The sequence below is a fragment of the Genypterus blacodes genome, unplaced genomic scaffold (assembly GCF_046128005.1).
Source record: "Genypterus blacodes isolate CSIRO-AG114 ecotype Tasmania unplaced genomic scaffold, CSIRO-AGI_Gbla_v1 ptg000098l_1, whole genome shotgun sequence".
NCBI lineage: Eukaryota > Metazoa > Chordata > Actinopteri > Ophidiiformes > Ophidiidae > Genypterus > Genypterus blacodes.
The window spans coordinates 1,937,501-1,962,430 of NW_027466902.1; the positions used below are offsets into that span (position 1 = coordinate 1,937,501).

The window sequence follows — 24,930 nt, forward strand, 5'->3', positions numbered from 1 at the left end:
ACCGTGCATATCGACTCCAATATTTGCCCAGAGAGAGAGAGATAGAGAAAGTGTGTGTGTGTGTGTGTGTGTGTGTGTGTGTGTGTGTGTGTGTGTGTGTGTGTGTGTGTGTGAAAGTAACATGCTGTTTTTGGGGGGAATATTGCCCTCATTGATTGACTTGTCATTGATCAAGTGACCAATAAAATTATTGTGGGGTTGATGAAAGGTGTGAGTGATTGGCTTTTGTGCCCAACCTCCTCCTGACATTTTAACACTGATTGCCTTGCTCAAGTCAATAGGACAGGAAGCCAAGTTGTTACACGACCTCAGTTACCAGTGACAGACGACACAGAGCCCGCGTTCATTCACTCATGCAACTTCGATTAAAGGTCAGCAAATCGTATATCATGTAGTTTTTCCCACTCTTTCACGTTTATCATCAACACTTCATCATATTCACTCTGGCTCCTCCTCCTCCAGTAATGAAACCAGCAGCAGAGGAACATATTGGGGGGGGGAGAAAAAAAATCGAATTTGAGATGCTTTTGAATATGTGTATAAGTATTGATTGTTGTGTTGCCATTACCCAGAATGCCTGCATGTGGTCTCCAACTAAAACCAATGAGGGAGAGACAATGTTTGGACAGTGAGGCACGGAACAGAGAAGACAGGAGGACGAAAGACAATGGCAGATGCAGTGATGAAGACTTGGACGGAGAGAGTCCTGGGTATGTTATCATACATTCATTCTTGAGTTGTGTCATCTTTTCTATTATTTTTTACATACAAATTTTGTAATCGTCAACTCCTGCGTCCACATTAGCATTTTTCTGGAGGTCAGTGTTGTGAAGCAATCTGAGTTCAAAGAGTTCAGTGTCAACAACTGGGAGGTAACAAAAGGGTAGCTTTGTTTTGGTCATAATAATTGGCCAACTGGCTGCTGTCCTGTCTGTTCCTGAGGGGCTGAGGGTCATGTGTCAAACTGCAACCTATAAGTTTGCAGCCCTGAGGGTAGCACCATGCCTTGACTGTCTCCTATGGTTAGAAGTTGGATACCTTCTGGCCTGACCGGAGCTGAGGCGTTCATTACAGGCGTGCTGGATGCTGTAACAGATTCTGTACGGTGCCGGTGGTGCTGCCATAAACGGGGGGAGGTCGGCAAGTTTCCTTGGATGATGGGTTTAACTATAACAGAGCACTGGAAGGAGAAACTGAGTTTTACTGTTGCTACTATACTCTTAACAAAGCGTGGGCGGGAAGGTGGTAGTCCTGTGTCCAGTGTGTATTAAGGTCAGGTGAGTTTGAAGTTGTCTTCGCTGCTGCTTCACTCCTCTCTGAAAGTTGAACATTTTCTGGCTGGCTCACCACAAACCAACCGCTGATTTCACAGCAGATGTTATCCCTGTGACAACTGATGGAAAGCACCAGCTGTGATGTCAGTCACTGCCAGAAGGTTTCAACCCACAGAGACACACTCCATTATCAGTGCCTTAGCTTTGAGGGGGGGATCTTTCTACAGCATTTTACTGTTGTTTTGATGCTTATAATGCCACATAAGCTTGGCTTGATGTCAAAAACAACACGTTTATTTTTCTTCAGCCTGTATTTTACTTAAAAAAACATTTACAACAATCCATTTCTACTCCAGTTCAATGCAACAGATCGGCAGTAATATACACACACCTGTGTGCCTCTTGACTTTCACTTAGTACTCAATCAGTATGCATGTTGTCCCAATTCTCACTAATCCCCTTTGCGGTGCTTGTATGACAGACTTAAGTACCGGCAAGTTATTAATATTAGATCGTGCTTCCATTGACGGTCAGCGCAAAGGTCACAGGCAGTTTATCATGGGTAGTTTCTCTGCGTTCTTTCTTTCTCTGTTTTCTTTCTTTCTTTCTTTCTTTCTTTCACTCCTTCTGTAAGTGAGGAGGAAGGTATAGTTAAGAGAGGGACTGGTTTTATGAGCAGGCGTTCATTCAGGAAGTTGTCTGTCTTCCACCAAGACTAATCAGACTGTCTGTAATTACAAGAGAAGAGAGTGAGTGAATGAGTGAGAGAGGGAGAGAAAGAGATCGATAAACAGAGAGAGAAGGAGAGGGAGTTCCTCATTACATGGAAGGACAAATGGGAAAATAACTATGACTTGTTATTGCAAATTAAAACAGTATAGATGAGAGCTGTATGCACGGTTCTGCCTCCGTTGCTCTCATGGAGGCTTCATGTGCTGTCTGTTCTCTGAAGCTCTAACGAGATTATGTCTGTTAACAGTAATTGGAGAACAACAGGTGGGCTTGACAAAGGCTCCACAACCACCTCAGCCCACAGCGAGCTCTTTCATGTTCAGTCTGTCCACCCCCAATTAAGTTCATTGAAGTTTTTTTAATTAACTTAACTTCACTGGCCTGAAATTCTGTAGAATTTAAAACTGAAAGGGAAATCAATGTTTAAATAAGAACAACAAAGAGTACAAAGGAGTCACATGACAATACTTGAATTTGCTGCCTCTCAGCATTTATAGCATTATATGATCACCTATAGTATTACTTGTTACGCAGTTGATCAGTTACACTCCACATTATGTACTAAGAAGGTTTATAAATTTGTAATAATATTGGAAAAATACATTCTGTCAGATATTTTCATTGGTTTTCAGAGGTTTTAGGTGCAGACAGTAACGAGGAGTCTCCTGGAGCTTTTCTTTGAATGTGTTGAGTGTTGAGTGCTGGCAAAGTTGGAAATAACAAATAGCTTTTTCCTGTCAGTGTATCTGACAATGGCGTGGAAGTACTTTTGTGGTTGCAGCTTATTCAGAAATGCATTTGTTGTTGTCTGTGGGTAGCTTTTATACAAAGTACAAGCCTGGACTCATTCTCTATCCATCAAGGTAACTCCTGTAGATTTATTAACTGGGTCTATACACATTAACATTTGTCTTTCCTGGAAATCGAGGTATTGTTTTATCGATGGTGCCCTCTTTCACGCCCCCCCCCCCCCCCCCCCCCCCCTCTCCATCTCTCAGACACACACCATTATCCCACACTACTTAATTCGCACTCTACTTTGAACAATGACTTCATGTAGGCAACAAGTGTAAACTGTTTGTAATCCTATTTTCTTGTCGTTTCCGGGGTTAAGAGGAATGTATATATTATACGTCCGCAGAAGGAAAGACAAAGTTCGCGCTCGCGCTGTAACGTGGTCTTTATCAGGTGTTCCCTCTTCTTCGTTTTCTTCCATTTTGTAAAGGGCTTGCGTGCTGCGCGCGCACCCTTGGAGCTCTCTAATTAGCGCGCGCACCCACCGGCGTAAAGGTGCTGGTCAGGGCTTCTCCGTCTGCGCTCCGCGGCTCGAAGGGAAACTTGGACGGTCAGAAACTTTGACAAACACCGCTCAATGTGCGTCGCATAGTTTAGATTGTAAACTCGTTTATGCCGCTCGCGAACTGTCGTTATGTCTGACGAAGGAGAGGAAAGCGACAGCGGGGAGAGAGCCCGTCTCTCCGACTCCCCTTCCCCGCCTCTGTCTGCCCGTCACCCGGGAGGATCTCCTTCCTCTCCGCGGCCCCTTGATCTCTGCTCCTCCACCGCCTTGCTGCTTGATGACACAGACCCGCCTTACCTTGCCACACCGGAGTGTCTTGACCCGTCTCCAGAGACCGGGGAACAGGTGGACTCCCCAACATTTACGCCGCCAAAGTTCGCGGAAAGCGGTTCTGCGTTTCGTCGGCGGCAGGATCCGCGGCCGGACCCGGGGCACGACAGCAGTGATGATCTGTTTCCCAAGTGGAGAGGTGGAGGCGCCGCTGAGCGCTTTCAGCACCACGGACAGCGGCTCCGCAGAGCTCCGGAACTCCCGGACTACGTTAACCACTGCTCACCCGAGTACATAGAGCCCGAGTTCACCTCCCAAACACGGCATCAGCAAACGTAAGTCCCCTGTTTTACACACTCACAAGTTTGATTCACTCACTCATAAATAAATCACAAGTTCAGTGGCCTGGGGTGAAGTAGATGTGGAATTTCTTCTTATATGTAAACAGTAAGTGTATTGTTTGTAAGTGGCAGATCTGTTGCTGCTGTGCTATAATAAATCCTCTGAATCCAGAACAACTACACCACTTGAAATGAACAAGGTTGCATTTGGAGCAGTTTGTCAGTTTGTTGTGTCCATCTGCACAAAGTAACATACAGGCCAGGCCACAGGGCTGTCTGTCAGTTCAGGGCTACGGTCTATTGATTTACAGCCGAGTGTGCTCCTCAGATCCTTGGTGTGTTACGTCAATGGGATGCTACATCGATCACAGTTGCCGGATCACGTCCTTCATCACACATACTGATTACATTATATTGACAAACTGCAGAACCAACGTACTGCTGAAAGAGACTTTGCAGTAGATTAAGTGTGCATTATTTTAAAATCTGTCCCTCTCTCTCTCTCTCTCTCTCTCTCTCTCTCTCTCTCTCTCTCTCTCTCTCGCTCTCTCTCTCTCTCTCTCTCTCTCTCTCTCAGACCCTTTCACTCCCTCACCCACCTAATTATATTGAACACACAGACTACTTTTTTATTGGGACTGAAATATATGTAGAGAATTCCTCTATACAGTCCCTCAGTCCTGTTGGATCTTGATTGATTCTATTTAATGAATGCCTTACCAGGAGCCAACAGTGATCTTGTGTTTGTGAGTGTGTGTGTGTCAAAAGCATGTGACGCTAACCTGGACCAGCTTGAACAGCACATCAACACAATGTCACACTCCTAACGCGTGCAAAATGCACACAGGTATACTGGTGATTGGACACATCTCTGTAAATCCGTCCTTCTGTTTTCATTACCTTCCATGTGAGTGTGAAAGTAGTGGAAAGCTGTCATCACATGGAAAATCATCATCCACCGAGAAAAAGTATACAAACTGTGACGGTAGCACTACTGTCAACCTATTTGTGCTAACACCATTGGTCACTGTGAATGGCAGGCATCCAGGTCAGGTCTTTAATCTTCTCTGGTCTGTCTCTTTGATTCACCAATATTCAGGTTTAGTGCCCCTGTAAAAAGCATGTATGCTCCCACTGATGCCTGCCTAGGCTAAATGTTGGAGGCCTGCATCTCTGCATAGCAGAGAGCGAACGCGTCTGTTTCTCATTACCAGTGCAATATGGTGAGCAACTTACCTTTGATCTCAAAATTGCCAATTTAGTGCGGGAGATCATGTCTATGTGTCTGTACGTGTGTACTCGATGAAAAAAGAGAAAAGTACAGAGACGGGGGCGCGCGGGGGGGGGGGGAGAGCGCCTATCTCCTCTGGTACATTCTGCTCATCTCTCTGGACTGATGAAGTGCTAAATCAGCTCAGTCAGTTCTGTAAATACAATACTGCTGCACAGACACGTCTTTCTCAGTTATGAGCATCAAAGCCATTTCCCATTTCATGCCTTTCCTGTTAATGAAAAATCACATTTTCTCACTTTTTATTACTGCTGAATGTGCGTCATGAGTTTGGGGTTTTCTGCTTAATTCCCTTCATACCAAGCAGCAGCTATCAGCGTTGATTCTTTTGAGCACAGCAAGAAAGTCATCTTGCTGAGGATTGTGTTTTGTCGTCTTGGCAAATAGTGTGTGTCTTTTTGGCAGCCAACCTTTGAGTGTCCTGAAGTCATGTTTTTTTGCAGCCAGGTCAAGGTTTCAAAACTGGTAATGGAGCTCTGCAGCACCATCTGGTCTGGTTTAACTGCACCGTTGAAACGAGACCTGGGTAGCCAATTGTTAACGAAGAGCAACTGGACTTGGGTAATATATTTAGAGAACTCAGAAGACACAGAGCAAAATGTATGTTGTTCACTTAAATCTCCATCAGCAACATTTTGCTATTAAAATTGTATCAAAAGATTAGAATAATTGCTTTTTGCAGCTTATAGCAGATTTAAGGTATTTATTTGCTTTCCTTGGTCTTTGTTTATATTGGATTTACATGTGGATGGGGAAGAAGTGTGTGTGTGTGTCCTGCACTCACTGATTCCTCTTTTAGCATACAGCATGCATTTTGAGCATACATTACCAAACTGCTCGGCTAAAATTTTGTGAAAAGCTGCGATATCTCCAGCAGGGACACCAGTGGGATGTTCATGTTGCTCTGACTCTGCTAAACATGTAACTGTGTGTTTTTGCGATATGTATTTATCTCCGGTTGTAGCTTTTTTTGCTTTAGCCTTTAACTGAACCACAACAGGACAGAAATTGACGATAAAGTGTTCAAATTATTTGTTGATGTAATAAAATATACCCTTCTTCTTTAAGAATGACATCACTTTGTTGATATTCCAACAGCAGTGATGTTATGTGTCCTTTACTGTTAAATCTATATTGTGCTGGATGTGAGCAGTATTTTTACACACATTTCACATGCAAGCATATACACAAACACACTCCTTCTTTCACTCTCTAATCCCCCCCATACTGCATATCCCTCTCTGTCTATCCGCCTCACTCGGTCCATCCATCTCCCCTGTGTCCGTCCCCTGTCCCTGAGATTGTAATTCCACACAGTAATGATGCAGGTAAATTCTATTTCAGATCTGAATTACAAACAGTCACAGATAGATGGGAGATGGGAGATGGAGGGGGAAGGAGAGTGATGATTCATTATCCAACTATGAGGTTAAATCCTAATTGGCTGGCAGCCAGACTGGACCCTCATTTACCAAGAATCTCGCAAAATGTGATGTCTGTAAGAGTGTTTCTGGGAAAAATATGATGAGGTAGAATAAAACAGCGGCTCAAACCTTCACCATGCTAGGTTACATGGAATCGATTTCCATTTTATAAGTGTACACGTCTTTGCTTGTCCCCCCCTGTGTGTACATATACTGTATATAGTATAATGGTGTAAGAAAGAAGGAGAGACGGAGAGACGGAGAGACGGAGACACACACAGAGCAGCCAGAGAGGGATTCTGCTCTCCGACATTGATTGGCAGCCCTAAGGCGTACACAGCTGATGGTGTAAATCGAAAATCAAAAGCTGCAGACCTTTTATACCCTTAAATCGCACACTGACAAGCACATTCTTTCACTCTATAACGCAACACGCATTCACACACACACATTCACACACAGGCTCTCCTGCAGCGGTTTGCCACGGCGAGCTGTCTTCATATTTTCAATTCCACATCCTTTGACGCCGCCCCCCCAGGGAATATTTTCACAATGAAAAGGTTTCCATTTTCACCAATTCCCTCTACACACACAGACACACATACACACACAGACATGATAGGTTTGAGGCACCGGGTCTCAGTGTTAGTAGTATTTTATTACCGCGGTAAAATTAATTGGTGGACCTGTGAACCTGTACTGTGTTTATTTTGTGTATCAGTGGATTTAGAAGGACACTTGTTTGTGTTGTTTTGCGATGTTTGTGTTGTTTGTGTTGTTGCATTTGACTCCCTTTTCACTGCTGTGTCGTGTTTGAAACTTTCTGAGTTGTATTTCTGTAGTGTGGTGGTCACAGTTTAATGTAGGTGTTGAGGTTTGCAGCTGGTCAGTCTCATTGTTCCAGTCTTCCACTGTTAGAGAACATCAAATGTGTTGTTTTGCTCCGTGGTTCTCTGTATCAGGCCGTGCAGTCGCCCCAAGAATTGTCAAATCTTTGTGTTTGTGAAATCCATTTGGAAGAGCACAATAGTGACACTAGGAAATGTGTTAGAGTGGGAGTGCAGTGAGAGTGGTGATTACTGAGCCAGATGCACAGTAGGTTTGACAAGTCGCCATGACTGAAGGAGCTCTCACCTTCTCTCTCCTGCCACATATCACGGCAGACTGCTGCTCCGTTTTGGAAGAAAGAAACATAAGGGATAAACTGCACGGTGGCAAAGGTACACGCATGTGTGCGAGAGATACGGTGATTCCTCACTGGCCAAAGAAGAAGAAGGAGAGGAAGTCACTCCGGATGATCAGAGTCGCTTTGTCATGCCAGAGGCAATTAAGGCGACAGCTTCATCACAGCTGTTGACCTGAGATGGCCCCCAGCGAGCTTTGATACGGGTGATAATTGATTGAACTGGCTGGGGTCAAATAGGTCACAGATGTCTTGTGGGGGCTTTTTCTGAGTTCAGAGCAGCGGTCCATGTTAATCACCTCTCAGTGTGTTTGTTCAGTCCTTGTCCACACAGGAGGACGACCTTCTTTTTTAGTTAAATGGTCACTTCTATCTCACTTAAAATGCTGTGGTTTCTTCTCCTCATTTGTTGTCTTGTCGTGTCCACTTTTCTTTCCTTTCCTCGTCCCCACTCCATCTCCTCTTCCCCACTCCATCACGTCATCACCATTTCCCCTGAATCACAAATGCTCTCATTCCTCTCTGCATCTCAATCGTTGTCATTGTTGTCCTTGTCCCTCTCGTTCTCTCTCTCTCTCTCACTCTGTGCCCTCCTCCCTCCCTCATCCTCCACTTTTTCTGTCTCCAGGATGGAGGCCATGCCTCGTCGGCACACCACCCTGAGGGAGAAGGGGCGTCGCCAGGCTGTGCGCGGCCCAGCTTACATGTTCAATGAGCGTGGCTCTGCCCTCACTGCAGAGGAAGAGCGTTTCCTGGATGCGGCTGAGTACGGAAACATTCCTGTGGTACGCAAAATGTTGGAAGAGTCCAAAACCCTCAACTTCAACTGTGTAGACTACATGGGCCAGAACGCGCTGCAGCTAGCAGTGGGCAATGAGCACCTGGAAGTGACCGAGCTGCTGCTGAAGAAGGATGGATTGGCGAGAGTTGGCGACGGCTTGCTGTTAGCTATTTCCAAGGGCTACGTGCGCATCGTGGAGGCCATTCTAGCTAACCCTGCTTTCAGCGGGGGTCTCAGGCTGGCTTTGAGCCCCCTGGAGCAGGAGATGCGCGACGACGACTTCTTCGCTTACGACGAAGACGGAACGCGTTTTTCTCACGACGTGACGCCCATCATTCTAAGCGCTCACTGTCAGGAGTATGAGATCGTTCACATTCTATTGACCAAGGGGGCCCGCATCGACAGGCCACACGATTACTTCTGCAAGTGCGCCGAGTGTATAGACAAGCAGAAAAAGGACTCGTTCAGCCACTCGCGCTCCAGGATGAACGCCTACAAGGGCCTGGCCAGCGCAGCTTACCTGTCACTCAGCAGTGAAGACCCCGTGCTGACCGCCCTGGAGCTCAGCAACGAACTAGCCAGGCTGGCCAACATCGAGACGGAGTTTAAGGTGAGAGCCTCTTCACTCACGTCTTTCCCTCTGCATACCTGCAGTTTGTTTAGAAATGTTTTACTTTTATCGTCCCCCTCACTCACTGCCCATACACTCACAAACACACTGTTAAATTCAACATGGCGTGGCCTCGGGGTGGCTGGAGGATTTGTCAGTGTGATGAAGGAGGGAAAGGGAAAGTGGGGGTTGGGATAACTTTACACACACACACACGCACACACAGAGAAAAGTAAGTTGCCCTAACTTCAGAATGATAGAGTTTGGAATCGTGTTTATGCTGTCCATCATTTAAAGAATAGTTCCGTATCATTGCAGCTTAACATACTGTGTGTGTTGTGTTTTCCGTTGTGGCTTTAAAGTTTGCTTGAGTAATAAAGGCTCTGCTGGAAGGTAAGTGGGATTAAAGGTCAATTTGTGATTAGGACATAATACAGGTGCATTAGCAGGTTTATGCTCAGGGTCAAGGTGATGGCAACATTAATTCCAGACTATTGAATGGATTTCCGAGTGTGATTGCAGCATTTTGATACACACAAACACAATATGTTACCATTAAACACACATAGACACGGCTAATCAGGCACTCTTCTTCTGGTTTCGCATTTCTAGAGATTACTAGCTAATGAAATGTCTTCTGCCAAATAAATACACCCCGCCACCCACTCACACACACACACACACACACACACACACACACACACACACACACACACATCAATATTATGGCAGCAGCTTTGTCATCAGCCAAACAACCTCTTAATCAAAAGACTACACTCTCCGGGAAAACAAAATCATTCCATCACTGTGTGTTTTTCTCCTTATTTTATGACATTGTTGTTTGATTTGCCTGATTGTCCTTTTGTTTTGCTTCACTTTGTTATGTTAATTTGACAGACATTGCCCTTTTTACTTCAGTCCTCATTCCTTTCGTTCAGTTCCGGGAAACTTTAAGTCATTTCTTCTGGTGCCCTGGTTTCCTTCCTCTTTGAGCTAAATGAGCCGGTCTCTGCGTGCGGCGAAGAGAGGTGACAGATCTCCCGCCGCGCCTCGGCCCTCGGCGCCGCGCGGAATGAGCTTATTAACTGCTTAGCTTGAGTGGAAATTAGTCACGGATGGTTTGTTATTAGTGTTTCTTTCTGCACCGGGGCTGATACCAGGGGAGGGCTGCTGTCGGGGAGGAGTGACACACTCTACACACACACACACACTGAGCTATATTTATATACTGTATATGGTGGACATGAGGGATCAGAGTGAGATCATGACACTGAACACGCCATTAGAATCCATTCCTCCCTGCTTCTCTCCTTTCAGCTGCTCGTTCTGTCCGTCACCTCTTCTGCTTGTCGTTACCGTCGTCTCTCTCCAGACAAATTAATGGGAGGGCTCACCTGAGGGACCGGAGCTCATCTGTCTCATTACCATCTCATTATCACCCCTGTCTTTTTTCTGTATTCGCCTCCTTGTTTTCTTCCCCATCCTCTCATTACAGTAAAATATCAAATAATGTCCTGACGGCGTGCCAACAGCCCCAGTCGCTCACCTTTTTATGGGGAAATTAAACACAAGGACGAAATATAAGAGCTTTGGTTAGAGCATCATGACACCTTAATTGTAATTAACCTTTAAATCAATGTTTGAACCACAAGATACTAAAACTGCAGTGTAATATGAAGCAGATTTGTGTTATTGTAAAACATGTAGAGCATTGATTTGTGTTTCTGAAGTGTTGCAACATGTTTGATCATTACTTGTGACACAGAAATACAGTAAAATGGAAATATGGAGGAAATATTGATAAACATATTCAGCTACCGGGCGTAGAGAGGGAAGATTATATTCAGTCTATTAGTGTGTGTGTCTGTTGTTTCCTCTCTGCCTTTCATCTCACCAGTCGCCAAACCAGGTGCAGCCCCTTCATGATGCTGACCTCTGCTTCCTGGTCTAACTCCCCCATAATGACTGTGTTTCCCTTCATTTCCTCTTTGTGAAATAACATATGGCAACGACTCGAATGCAAACATGCTACTCTCTATTGTCTCTCCATCCGTATTAAGTCTCGCTGTCACGTCTAGACAATTTATGTATCCCAGACGAGATGAGACATTTGCCAACAAACTCAAACTCATTTTACCATTTAAAACAAGCCTTCATTTGCCAGAATGAAATGAGAACAACAGAGGAGACTTTGACACAATTCCATGTTTATAGTCAACAGTGTCTACCTGGATTTCACTGCATTGACAAACCTTAGTATCACCAGAATCAGAGAACAGGGATCAGCTGGTATGTCTCTCATAACGGTGCCTAACTGCTCCCTTTATGTTTGATTAGTCAGCACCTTGGGGTGACTGGCAGCTGATTTCATTCATATGTAAAGCTACTTTGTGGAGGAAACCCTCTGGGACTGTAGCTGATGAAAAGTGGCTTGTGACCATATTTGTTAATGTGAGTTTCCTGTGAAGAAGGACAAGTTGGGCTCTTCAGAAAGGAGGACTCACAGGCACACACACATTTCAATGCTTGTGTTTACGTTCACGTACAAAAGTGGCTTGTAGAACGTCAGTTGCACAATCCTGTCCAAACTTTTCAAAGTGAACGTGTTGCCGGTCAGCAATAACAGACAGACAGACAGACAGACAGAGCAGCACCGATGCATTGGTCCTGCTGCTAGCAACCAATTTGACTTACCTTGCTTGACTGTTGCCACAGAACACACACACAAACACTGCAACACAGATACACACCCAGTCACAGTGTAGGGATAAGTAGAGTTGACCTGCTATGGGTGCATTTGGGGTGTTATGATCAAACTGCTGAGAGCGAATCAGACCAACTGTAATCTGATCACAGCACGTCTTAGGAGCGGCTGTCCATTTCACCCTCAAGCCTCTGGTCACACACACACACACACACACACACACACACACACACACACACACACACACACACACACGGGAGATACAGAGCGACTGGAAAATGATGAACAATTTTTTCACTCCACTCTGTTGTTGATCTTATCGGGCTCTGACCCCAGTAAACGCCGGACAGACAGATAGAGTGTGAGACAGGGAAAATGAAGAAGAAAGTGAAATGGAGGACTCATGGTGGTGGACCTCCACTGAAATGCAGTATGATGGATTGTCTCTCTTCTTGCCATCCCCCCAATTGTAAGTCTCCCTCCTTCCATGCTCCATGCCCCCCCCTCCCCATCTTGGTTTTACTCATCTGTAACCATAATCACTCTCCTTCACGCTTCCCCCCCCACTCCATTTTCACTCTCACACCATCGTCTCCCGTCCTTTATCTCAGCCCCTGAGGCATTTGCCGCACAACCACGATTTGTAATCAGATTTTCCCGTACATATGTGTGTTGTGGCTTGCGCGCGTTCTTCATGTGAGTCTAGTGATCCAATTATTGATTAAGAAAGCACTATCTTATACGAATTACCCCTGAAGCATCAGCCAAGGAACGCAAAAGGGACACAAGGTTATAATTGATTTCTTTTCCTTATCAACCAAAAGGGAAAACACACCAAATGACTTTCCCTCCACTGATGCTTCCACACACACACACACACACACGCTGAGGCATTTAGGAGTGCAAGCACATCGAATGCCTTTGCGTACCTGACTCCAGAACGCTGATTAAACCAATTTACATTCGAGCCACGTCCCATCTAGCCCGTATTAGAGAAGGCAATCCGTCACTAAAACAGCCAAATGATGCGCAAATACAAACGATGGTCAGAATTAGTGGATACAGGGAAATATGTACTGACTTGTAGACAACACAAATAGGCAGAATTTGCTCTAAATATCCTTTTTTCCCCCCTAAATGGAAGTGAAATTGAATCGGTAATTTCCCTCTGGCTGTGCTGATTGTTAATGGTTCTGTTGGGGAAGCCTCAGGGATTGTATGAAGTCCTACAAAGCCATGTGAAAGTTTTATGGAAGCATTATGAACGTGCTGTGATGGTATGCTTGAACACAGCACAAACATGGCTATGAATACATTATGAGCATTACTCCCCGGGGACTGTGAACCCTGCCAATCCCTCCTGTCTCCTCTTCCGCTCCGTGCTTGGCAAAGCGCACAGAACGGAGCGAGGCAGCACAGAGGGAGGGAGATGTGGCGTGAGAAGAAAGGATGAGAAATATGGCTGGGCATCATGCCGGAACATCCTGTGGTGATAAAACCTTTCCTCACAGTCGATATCGATTGATAGACATTTATTTTCAATTAATGTCTGTGTCAAGCCAAGACAAAGCTCAAACACGCTGCTCCTTACTGTTCATTTATTGGAAGACTCAAAGTTTTCTTAAAGTACATAATTCACGTTTGCTGAGTATTTGTTTTGTTTGTTTTTTGTGGGAAAAAGTAGCTCGACCCCCAGTGGACCTGAAACCTAGATAAATATATAAATCTTGTGCAACTTAGCCTCAGTGGGCAGAACTGAGTCCAGTGGAGCGTTGAAGATGGAAGGAAAGAAGAAATCCACACCCTTTAATTCCTGTGACTGTGGAAAACCCACTGGAGTATTTCATTACCGTTATTATAGAACACGAAACATTATAATTCATCATTTCTCCACTGCCTTTATTATAATGTGTCCCTGCCTCCAGGTTGGGCAACACCAAGATGTTGGAAATAGCCTGTGTGGGTTAACCTCAATTTCCATATGATTGGAAGCCATAAACATACCCTTGTAATGTTACCTTGAAATGTTACCTGCTGTGCGTGTGCGTGCGTGTGCGTGTGTGTGTGTGTGTGTGTGTGTGTGTGTGTGTGTGTGTGTGTGTGTGTGGGTGGCAGGGTGGGTGGGTGGGTGTGGGTGTGTGTGTGTGTTTTCCCTTGCTGATGTATGGAATGACAATGAAGTCTTTTCCCACTGCAGCATTATTAAAGGGCGTCTTCTGCTATTGACACCACTAACACATGCAGATTTTGTTATGCACAAGAGAAATTAAAAAGTCACGGTATCTTGCTCTTCGTGGTTTACTTCCAAAGCTAATAAATCTCAAATTAGCTTTGAATTAATATTAGACAATTTCCCATTTATTAAAATATAAATTCCCTTGTCAATACCCGAGCTGCGGGGCAGAGTTTAGGAGCTCACAGACCAGCAGGCACAGGCAGGAGGAGAGCAGCTTTGTGATTGTTATTGATCCAAAGAAGAAGAACTGCAGGTGACTGATGGAGCAGAGCACAGGTGACGCCTGAGGTCTGGGGGGTTTAGTTTGAGGTGAAAAACACTAAAATACACTTAAGAACCAGAGCGAGAAGGTGGAACAAGAGGACCAAAGCACATGGGAGACTAAGTGACAGCCGAGAGACAAAGGAAAGTGGCCCGTCACGACCGAAGCTGTAGACATGACGTGATGAATCTTTCCTTTCCAGACGCCCACATCCTTATATTTGACGTCTTTGTGCAATATTTCATCTTAATTGATTGTGTCTTCCTCTCCCCTTTGCTTCCCCTCCGCTCTCCACTCAACCGTGCAGAACGACTACCGCAAGCTGTCCATGCAGTGTAAGGACTTTGTGGTGGGGGTGTTGGACCTCTGTCGGAACACGGAGGAAGTGGAGGCCATACTGAACGGCGACATAGACCAGTGCCTGCCCAGCCCCTACAACCGCCCCTGCCTCAGCCGCATCAAACTGGCCATCAAGTACGAGGTCAAGAAGGTACGGAATTGTCTAACTAGGAAGATTTTACAAGTTATGTTGAAATAAGTATTTAATCAGGGCCACAATTTATTGATATCCAGTTTATTGAGATGGATGCATTGAGATGTAACCATAGTATCTACTTCTACGTGTGTCTTTTGAAGTGTGTGTGTGTTTGTGTGCTTGTTTGGCACCAGAGGGGCCTTAGTAAGCCGTTGCCTGTCCTCTGGGTTTGAGTTAATCTCTCGCCGGGCAGTAGCGTCCTTATTAAAAGTCAAGCTCAATCCCTTCTATCTCCTCTATATACACTCACGTCCCTCTCAAACAAACACACCACACGCACACTTCCTCGCTCACTCGCTTAACATCTGATCTTTATTAAACAATGTTTTCTGTGATCGTGTACACGTTAAGTCTGTCCTGTCTATGTTTTTACCCTGGGTAAAGCAGTGAGGACGGTCAATGAGGGAGCTAATAACGTGAGGCAAAGTGGGAAGGAGGGATGATTGCCATGGAAACCAGGTGGAGCATGATGGTGTGCTGCATGTTCAGGGATACATAACGGGTATCATGAAATCGGCTAATTAGTTGGAAGGGCTGGTTGATCAGATCGGAGGTGTGAGTCAAACACAATCCATGTGCATACAAACACAGCAAACACACAGTTTGTTCCACCTTCCCCCCTACTGGACATTGATTACTGTGTCCTTCCCTTCCTCCTGCTCGGAACAATCCATCCTCTGCTTGTTTGTCCATTGTCTCCTGAGCAAAACAGATGTTGTCTTTCCTTTCTCAATACTTTTCTTGGCATAAAGACATCTAGACATGTTGTAATGTTTGTCCAAGCCTCCTGACCGCAGTGTTCCAATAATAAAATGGAGGAATTCTCTTTGTTAATTGCAGCAAAAATGATTTCTTCTGCATATTTGGAAAGATTTTCCCCTACAAGCTTGTTTGCATCTGGAGTGTCTAAATGGGAGCAGGTGCCGGCCCTGAATAGCAACATGCTGTGAATAACACATTTGTTACAAGTAATGAAGCCACAAAGGCTGTGAACACTGAAGCTTTCTGCACACTCAGCTACTTTGGAATCCATTGAATATTAACATAAAGTGCAGGAGGAATTTCAATTTGGAAAAGCATTTTAAAAACAGAAAGTGCATTTCTACAATGTCAAACAACCCGACGCAAAGTGTGTTTTGTTCTAATGACACACTGGCTAAAGAGAAAGGAACTTATAAAATCATATGCATATCTGGATCTTTCTCATTAAGTATCAACGCCTCATCAAAACCAATCGCACGCTACTGAATCAGTTTTATATCAGCTAAAGTTAAGAATTTGTTGGATGTTTCTACTCAATCCAGGTCCGAATCTGGCTCCAGAGCAAATTGCACCAATTATTTGTGTATATAGTATACTGTATGGTGTATGTAGGTGTAACTGCAAAGAGTGAGTCAAAAGCAGCACACAGATTTGCCCCTCTGCACCAAACGAGTCCATGTTTCCGTTCAAGTGTGTTCGGGAATTTCAAACTGTCAGACGTCGGTGCACCTTGGGCTTTTGTTGTCAGCGTAGAAATGAATGCCTCCACACAGATCACAGCAGCCCAGTCCTTTCTTCCACGGACCACCGAGTCTGATTTGCAACAACCAGTCCAAAACAGCAAATGTATGTGTGTGTGTAACATGTCTGACAGGCAAGGATGGAGTGAGCTTTGTGGTCAATGTGGATGAAGAACGGCGCCCCAACCTTCCCTCCTGCTTTCTCTGTTTATTTTTATGACACTCACGTAGTCGGTCTGTTGACACCGCTGCAGACGGAGCTTGCGGCTGCATCGTTAATTACAGCTGGAGATAAGAGGGAAGGTGGGGACATGAGGATCTTTCTCATCTTTGCTTTAGGTCCATATAACACACAGACTGAGCCCGGACCATCGATGGCTTTGTGCCTTTGATTAGAATGCAACCATGGAAACACATCGTTTGGTTTCCCCGAGGCAATGATGAAACATAAAACTAACAAACCTGTAAAAAAAATATGTGAAGAAATACAGTATTGGACCAATCAATTGATCAATCAACCCATTGAGTGCTCAGAGTCAATGTTTATTAGTTTAGTGTTTTAGGTCCTTTTCTTTTATGGGCCCTTCTCAAAACAATCACTTTCCACAACCAAAGACAATTTTATGTGAACAGCAATAAAAATTAAGTACAAGTCATAAATAAAACGCATTCAGACACACAAACCAAACTGGATTTATAACGATACAGTGAGAAAAGTACATCGCTTTTGAGAAAGTTGAGGCATATCAATCATCAACTCGACATTTTTCAATGCACACAGCAACTTCGCCTCATGGATGATCTCTTCTCTCGTACCCTCTCTCCCTCTCTCCACTCCTCTGCCCTCCTCTCCTCTCCTTTATTTCTCTCCCTCTGCGCCTCTCCAGTTTGTTGCTCATCCAAACTGCCAGCAGCAGCTGCTGACTATCTGGTATGAGAACCTGCCAGGCCTGAGGCAGCAGTCCATTGGGGTCAAATGCTGGACCGTGCTGGGGGTCACCGTTGGCCTGCCCTTCCTGGCCATCGCCTACTGGATCATGCCGTGTAGCAAGGTACGAGCACGCACACGCGCACACACACAACGCTCACGCCACTAACAATGTCTCAAAGCACAAATACCGTATGTGTTTGTCAGGCGCACAATGCAGTAAAGCTCCTTGTGCTTTTAAGCCAGCGAGTGTTTGTAAATGCAGACACACTCAAATTAGGAAATGACACATTCTCCTCTCTTACGTCTCAGGGTTTATTGTCCTGTGTAGCCCTTAGCACACACGCACACACACACAGACACGCACACACACACACTGCACAAGATTAGAAAGTAATGTGTTGCTGTTTTTACTGTGTAATTAGTCTACTGATAAGAATGGCAGTCTTATGTCATTTAACTTGATTAATGTTGGAGCACTTATTGTTTTCGCTCCTTTCATAACACTTAGTGGCGTGAAATGATTACTGTTTCGTTCCTGCGCTTAATTCCAGTCACCTTGGATGAGCTCATCAGATAAATACTCAAAGGAGCGGCTCGTAAAGTCTGAACGCTTTCTTCTGCTACGCTGTTTGTGACAATAAAGTAAAATGGGGCAGGTGGATATTTACAGGTGCACTCCATCCTTTAATGGTTGTATCGGTCGTTGATGAATCCGTTATTAATCAATGCTTCTGTTTAAGGGCAGATGGTGAATGAATACATTTGTGTGTGTGTGTGTGTGTGTGTGTGTGTGTAGGTACGGAGCTGCACAAACAATTTGGACATTTTTAATTGATGGTTGATGTTGTTAAAACAATGTCGAACTGAATATTTGGTGAACTCTAAATGAAGTTCATTAACATATAGACAGATATAATAAATGTATGATTATTAATAGACATTAGCAATATTACCTTTAAGAGCCTCAGATAATCAATATTTGATTATGGGGCCCTGAGGCACTGTAGAATGGAGTGTTAATGCTCCATCAAGTAAATTATAATTCATATAATGATGCATTCTCTCTCACACTCATGTGCACACACACACATACACACACACAGAGATAGACACACACACACACTCACTCACGTACACCACTTGATGATGAGGTGCTGTAGAAATCATTACGGATCATCCAGGTTGATGAGCAGATTTGCATTTACACAGTTTCGGGTCTTGTAAGTGAAAGTGTGTGTGCGTACGTGCGTGTGTACCTGCTGAGTGGCTGAGTGGCTCAGGTTAACATTCATATGTGTAAGTGATGAGTTCGTCTTTGTGGGGACAAGTTGTTGTGTCAAGGATGTTGAAGAGGACGTGGAGCTGTGATGCATCAGGACACTAGCTTCCCCCGTGTGTGTGTTGTGTGTTTTTCTAACACAACGAAGGGAAGAACAATAATTAAGTTACAAAGAATGGTGTCACTTTATATGAGCAAGTTATTGTAAGTAATAGTTCTATTAGTGGTATAAGAAGGACAGAGCATTAAACTCAGGATCAAACTAAGAGACAAAATGGATGACGGTGTGTGAATGATGATGAAATGGATAAAGAGGCAGACTGGGGTGTGTGTGTGAGAGTTTGTGTGCATGTGCGTGTTTGTGCATGTGTTTGTTAGTGTGTGTGTGTGTGTGTGTGTGTGTGTGTGTGTGTTGTGCATGAACCAAGGCTGGTTGTGAGCGTTTGATGTGTTGGTGCTGATTGTGTTAAATGTGCCCTGCAACGCCTGCTGCTAATTGTGCCATTTTGTTGTGTATAATCAGACAAGGCAATTCCTCTCCTCTGTCACAGCTCCTAATATTCTCCGTTTACAGCGACGCCACTGCAATACCAGAACGTGTAGCGCTTCATTTAAGTAGCTGAGATTAAAAAAATGTATGTTTGGGATGTTTGAGCTGTTTTTAATGAAGACGGAGACGAGTGCTAGAAATCTGCTGTAAGGGAGAAACACAAGGCGAGGAGATGACAAACAATGTGCGTCTTCGTATCGATGTAAAGGGCATCTGAGCTGAGCACGGATGGTGTGTGCCCTTGAGAACATACATAGGCTCCTCGGGGGGAAAAGATGAAACGGAGAGTAAGATGGAAAAAAAAGATGGAACGTGATAAAACAGGAAAAAGCCTCTGAAAGCCCTGAGCCTCCGTGACACCGGGTTCATATTCTGCTCACATCCAGCCTCCCCGGAAGGCTTTGTGTCACATTCTTAACACTGACAAATTATTACCTCATTAATTTAGATTCGGTATTTATTTATGGTAATTTATGAACGTCGTTATCTCCAACAAATGAGACTTTTGCAGTGAAATGGCGCTCCTTTATAGCAGCGTTCCTAATCCGGTCTGACTGTTCCGGTTTACCTGTTGATGACATGTGTGTTTGTGCTTATTTTTGCAAAAAAGTACACGCATCAGCATGCTAACCTTTGTCTTATACGAGGTTTTAATTTATCGTAACTTGCACCAAGGTATCACAATCAATTTGACAACAATAACCTGACATTTGTGCTGCTGTCTGTCATCTGTTCACTCAAATATCAATTTTTCATTCAAGCTGTCGCCTCATCACTCCTGAAACTGACATCGTGGTCCATATGTAAGTGACGGCTTCTTCTGTCCTGGCCTTTTGTCTGTCGTCCCCCCCCTGGGAGACTTGAACCCCAGGTCACTTCAAAGTAAAGCTCAGTCGATACACACAGAACAGGATGACCTTTGTATGATTCCTGTATGATTCCATGATGGATGCTGTTGATTAGAATTCATAACTGTTGTCCTAGTAAGCAGGGGAAAAATAGTGGAAATCATTTCGGCAATACTTATGCGAGGGGGAGGGGAGGACGTGAGGGTGTGTGTGTGTGTGTGTGTGTGTGTGTGTGTGCGGGTGAGTGGGTCTGCTCCTGCAAATCTATATGGTTAAATATGGGACAGAGACAAAAACTGGTAGACTGAATAAACTCTGTAAACAAATGGGACCCGTGCCTCTGTATGCATTCGTGCGTGCGTGTGTGTGTGTATGCAAGCAAACAAGAGAGAGAGAGAGAAAGAGAAATACACTGCTACACTGAGTTACCAACTTATTAGGTACAGTTCAGTTTTTATTTCCCTCAGGACACAGAAGGTGTTGATTCAATTCTGTGATACGACATGAGGAGGTAGTTAGTTTCAGTGTCGTATCAGATCTCATTTTGACTCATTATGGGGAAGAAAACATCACAGCCACCTTCTGGAATCTGGCTAAACAATAGAGCTTTGTCAGAAATGCCAGTAGATTTCAGGATTGAATCAACACCTCTGTCTCAAACGCTGAACATCATCGGCTTCACAATGAGACGATCTATCCGCCTCCCTGCGGCGTCCCCCTGCGGCGTTTCATTCCTCCGAGAAGATGTCTTCCTGCGCATCAGGTGAGAAGATGTTTTCTACGGGATAATAGAAGATGTCGTTTCTCTCTGGCCCCTTGTGTGATTTCCATTTCACGCCAAGCCTCTTTGATTACCTCTGCATGGACCTGAAAGCAGCATTTGCTTGGAAAGAAATTATAGTTGTCTCTTTTCAGCATCACACTAATAATAAAAGGGAAAGGAAACACCCTGACCATATGTTTTCTGCCTTGGCACAGCGGTGAAGCACAATCTAGACTAGCCATCGTGTTTAAGATGAGGGGTGAAAGCGATCAGCCTTATCTGCTCTGCTGCTGGGAGACATAAAGGAACCCGGCCCCTTCCTGTCGCAGGTGGACGTTAAGAGGTTTTGCACGGTTAAGATCTACCCGATGACCTCTTTCCCCGTGTTCTGATAGCGTGTGTGTGTGGTGTGGGGGAAAAGATTGGATCTAGTGTGTGTAGTCTGCATACAGAGAGCAAAGGTACCCTGTTGGGTTGTTAATATTGATCACAGCAGGTTTAGAGAGTGGCAAATGTCAGGAGCACAAACGTGTGTGAGGGCTTGGAGGTGAGTGTGAGGGTGTGAGCGTCACCACCGATCTGCATGAGTGTGCCACAAGAGGAGGGTCTCTTATGTGTTTACAGTGCAACTCTAAAATCTCAGGAATTAATGTCATATGTTCTCATCCTGTCTGTCTTTGTTCCTCTCCTAGCTTGGTCAGATCCTGAGAAGCCCCTTCATGAAGTTTGTGGCACACGCCGTCTCCTTCACCGTCTTCCTCGGCCTGCTGGTCATCAACGCGTCGGATCGCTTCGACGGCGTCAAGAACCTGCCCAACGAGACCATCGTGGATCACCCCAGACAAGTGTTCAGGGTCAAGACCACGCAGTTCTCCTGGACAGAGATGCTGATCATGAAGTGGGTTTTAGGTGAGTGGCAGGGGCGGGAGATAGTCACTGTCACAGAAGATTCTACATAAATCGGTTTAAAAGACGACTTTAGCCTTCAGGTAAGGTTTTAAATTCTAATACGAGAGGATTTAGCGATTCGTCAGGCTTTTGGCCGTTTTATAAAAACACAAATCAAGAGCCAAGAGCCAGTTGATATGGAGCATCTTTCTGAAGTGAAGTTATTAAACATTAAAGCAACAGCATAAGAGCTGAGTCATATCGCTCCGGGTTATGACATTACTTCAAGTCATTGTCTTTTATCTGCCAGAGATCCAACAGAATTTTCCCAGATTATGTAAGGCAGAAGTGAGGTTTGAGCTGGAGCCATGCTGAGAACTGAAGACAGGTTTGGGGCCAGGGGTGGATTTGGCATTTGGAGGTTGTCTTGAGCCACGGGGCTGAGGAAAAGCTCGCAGGGTTGGGAGGATGTGAGGGGGGGGAGAGGGGGAAGAAACAGATGAACATAATACAAAGGCTGTAATGAAAATAAAAAGGTAGACGCGAGGTAACAGGAGGAGAAAACGGCATGACAGAAAGACCAAAACAAAGCTCTACAGATAAATAACCTGCGGTCGTGCCTGTAAGACCGCAGCTGCTCCCCATCTGCTGCTATGCCCTCAGTCACACACACAAACACACACGTTAACACCATGACGTTTGTGTGCGCATACGGTTGTATTTGTGTTGAGCTCACCAGTAATGGCTCCATTCTTCCCCTATCCACGGCCGGTTTTGGCAGCAGGTGCTTATATGTGAGAATGTTTGTGTGTGTGTGTGTGTGTGTGTGTGTGTGTGTGGGTGGGGTGGCTTGGCTAGATCAATGTAATGGTAACTCAAGCAGCATGCTTTCAAGGCCCAGTAATTGTTATAGAGATGGTACTGATCAGGCTGCATTTTCAGCGAGCAATTTTCTCCTTGTTTCAACTCCAAATGGAGAATGACATAGAGGTTGTGTGTGGTGTGTGTGTGTGTGTGTGTGTGTGTGTGTGTGTGTGTGTGGTGTGTGTGTGTGTGTGTGTGTGATTGCTTTGATCTATGGATGTGTGTGCATGTCTGCCTAGCACTACACGTCCACCTGTGTCCGTTTTAAACCCAGTGCATTCACATGTGTGTGTGTGTGTGTGTGTGTCCATCCTCCGCCCTTCAGGTATGATTTGGTCGGAGTGCAAGGAGATCTGGAGCGACGGGCCCAGGGAGTACGTCATGCACCTGTGGAACGTCCTGGACTTCGGCATGCTGTCCATCTTCACGGCGTCCTTCACTGCCCGCTTCATGGCTTTCCTCAAGGCCACCAAAGCCCAGCAGTACGTGGACTTGCACGTTCCCGACGAGGACCTCAGCAGCGCCACTCTGCCTGAAGAAGTGGCCTACTTCACCTATGGTAAAGATGCTAATGCTAGCCCAAGGAACAGCTTCAGATTCATCCTCTGGGGACCATGAATGACTTCCTCTAGTAGTTATTGAGCTTATTCACTCTGGACCACAGCGGTGAGCCGGCAGACAAAGCAAACCAGATCACTAGTGTATCATAGGATAACAAATAGCTTGTAAGAATCTTTTTATCATTTAGAAAACACACAAATCAGAGATGAATCCATAAATACACAGATATAAACACACACCGAGCCTCTGCTGCAGGCCACTGTGGTGCACTGTGTCCTATTAGGAGGCTTGCTGATGTAACCTTCATCAGTGCTGTCATCTGGTGGTCTGACTCTGCCATGACATGACAGTAAACACATTTTGTGCTACTATTTATCAGTTCCTCTTCCTGTCTCTCCTCACTGTTTGTCTTCCTGCCTGCATCTTCATCCTCACTACATACATTCTTACAAACAATCCTGATCAAACCTACTTTATATTCTTTACATTCCACTGTACAAACTGGTTGTGTTCCAAACTTGATCTCAATCTCTATCTCCTCCTCTTTCCCCGCCTCCAGCAAGGATCAAGTGGCGTCCGTCCGACCCTCAGATCATCTCCGAGGGCCTGTACGCCATCGCCGTGGTGTTGAGTTTCTCGCGCATCGCCTACATCCTGCCGGCCAACGAGAGCTTTGGCCCGCTGCAGATCTCGCTCGGGCGCACCGTCAAGGACATCTTCAAGTTCATGGTGATCTTCATCATGGTGTTCGTGGCCTTTATGATCGGCATGTTCAACCTGTACTCCTACTACCTGGGCGCCAAGTACAATCCCGCCTTCACCACGTGAGTTACGCCTGGCCGCAGAGTGTGTGTTGGTGTGTTCAGTGGGGAGAGAATGGGACTATGTGGGATCAGAGGGTGCGATATCGGACATATGTATAGATTAACACCTAAACAAACAGAAAAGCTCCCTTTAACACCGTTTAACTGCACTATTTTGGTCTTTTCTCTCTCATTTTTATTGCCAAGCAGGGATTTCTCCAGGCCTGAACAAACCTTTGCTCATCATAAACTCATCAATCGAAACTTGATCCCTAATGCTTAACTTCTGTTTGTTTGGCTTCAAGGTAAATAGATTGGTCTGCTTGGTAAAGTCTCTAATGAATTACAATGAATTGCGGCAACATTGTGTCTCACACCTGTAAAGAAATTGCTTTCGGAGAGTCGATACAGACAACAATCTTCTCCCCACTTATTCATTCTCTGTAATCTGTAATCTATACTGTAGCAGAGGGAGGCCTTCTCTTTTATCTCCGCTGTAATCACCGGCACTTCTGACACAGAGAGGAGAAAGCAAAGTGGTGTCCGACAGTCCAACGAGTTCTCAGACAAAAACAGACCCAGCTGTAAGAAAATTTGCTCTTTTTTGGTTTAATTTGATGTGCAGCTAATGGGGAAGGTTGCGAAACATCTCTGCTTGGTGTCTATGAGGATTTGAAGGCATCGACACAGAGCAGCAGCAGCGTCCGGAGATGATTTACAGACGTGTTTTTATAGACATTTATACCTCTGAACCTTCCATTGATAAAGTGCCAGAATAAGAGTCTGTAGACTTTATCACCCATCGTTGATTTTGAAGCAGATTTTGAGATTGATGTCCAGTTAAAGCTTTGGAAATAACAACAGTGGTGATAACTGTGTACACTCAATACTTTAAGTTGCCATTTCCCTTCTGAAGAGCTGATTTCATCGGGGCCAATACATCAATTTCACAGATGGTAACTGGTCACGGGAGAGCATTTTACATTCAGAATGCTCAA

General features: G+C 44.9%; 1 protein-coding gene across 2 annotated transcripts in view; it reads left to right on the forward strand.

The window, feature by feature from the left end:
* Positions 1-24,930, forward strand: part of trpc7b (transient receptor potential cation channel, subfamily C, member 7b) — a 49,785-nt gene that overhangs the window by 9,279 nt on the left and 15,576 nt on the right. For both annotated transcript variants that reach the window (XM_076159498.1, XM_076159499.1), the window contains 7 exons: positions 573-710; positions 8,444-9,206; positions 14,716-14,898; positions 17,333-17,497; positions 21,509-21,725; positions 22,894-23,127; positions 23,689-23,953. In XM_076159498.1, coding sequence (XP_076015613.1) covers positions 574-710; positions 8,444-9,206; positions 14,716-14,898; positions 17,333-17,497; positions 21,509-21,725; positions 22,894-23,127; positions 23,689-23,953 — 1,964 coding nt within the window. In that variant the 5' untranslated portion in view covers position 573. The remainder of the gene's footprint in view (positions 1-572; positions 711-8,443; positions 9,207-14,715; positions 14,899-17,332; positions 17,498-21,508; positions 21,726-22,893; positions 23,128-23,688; positions 23,954-24,930) is intronic.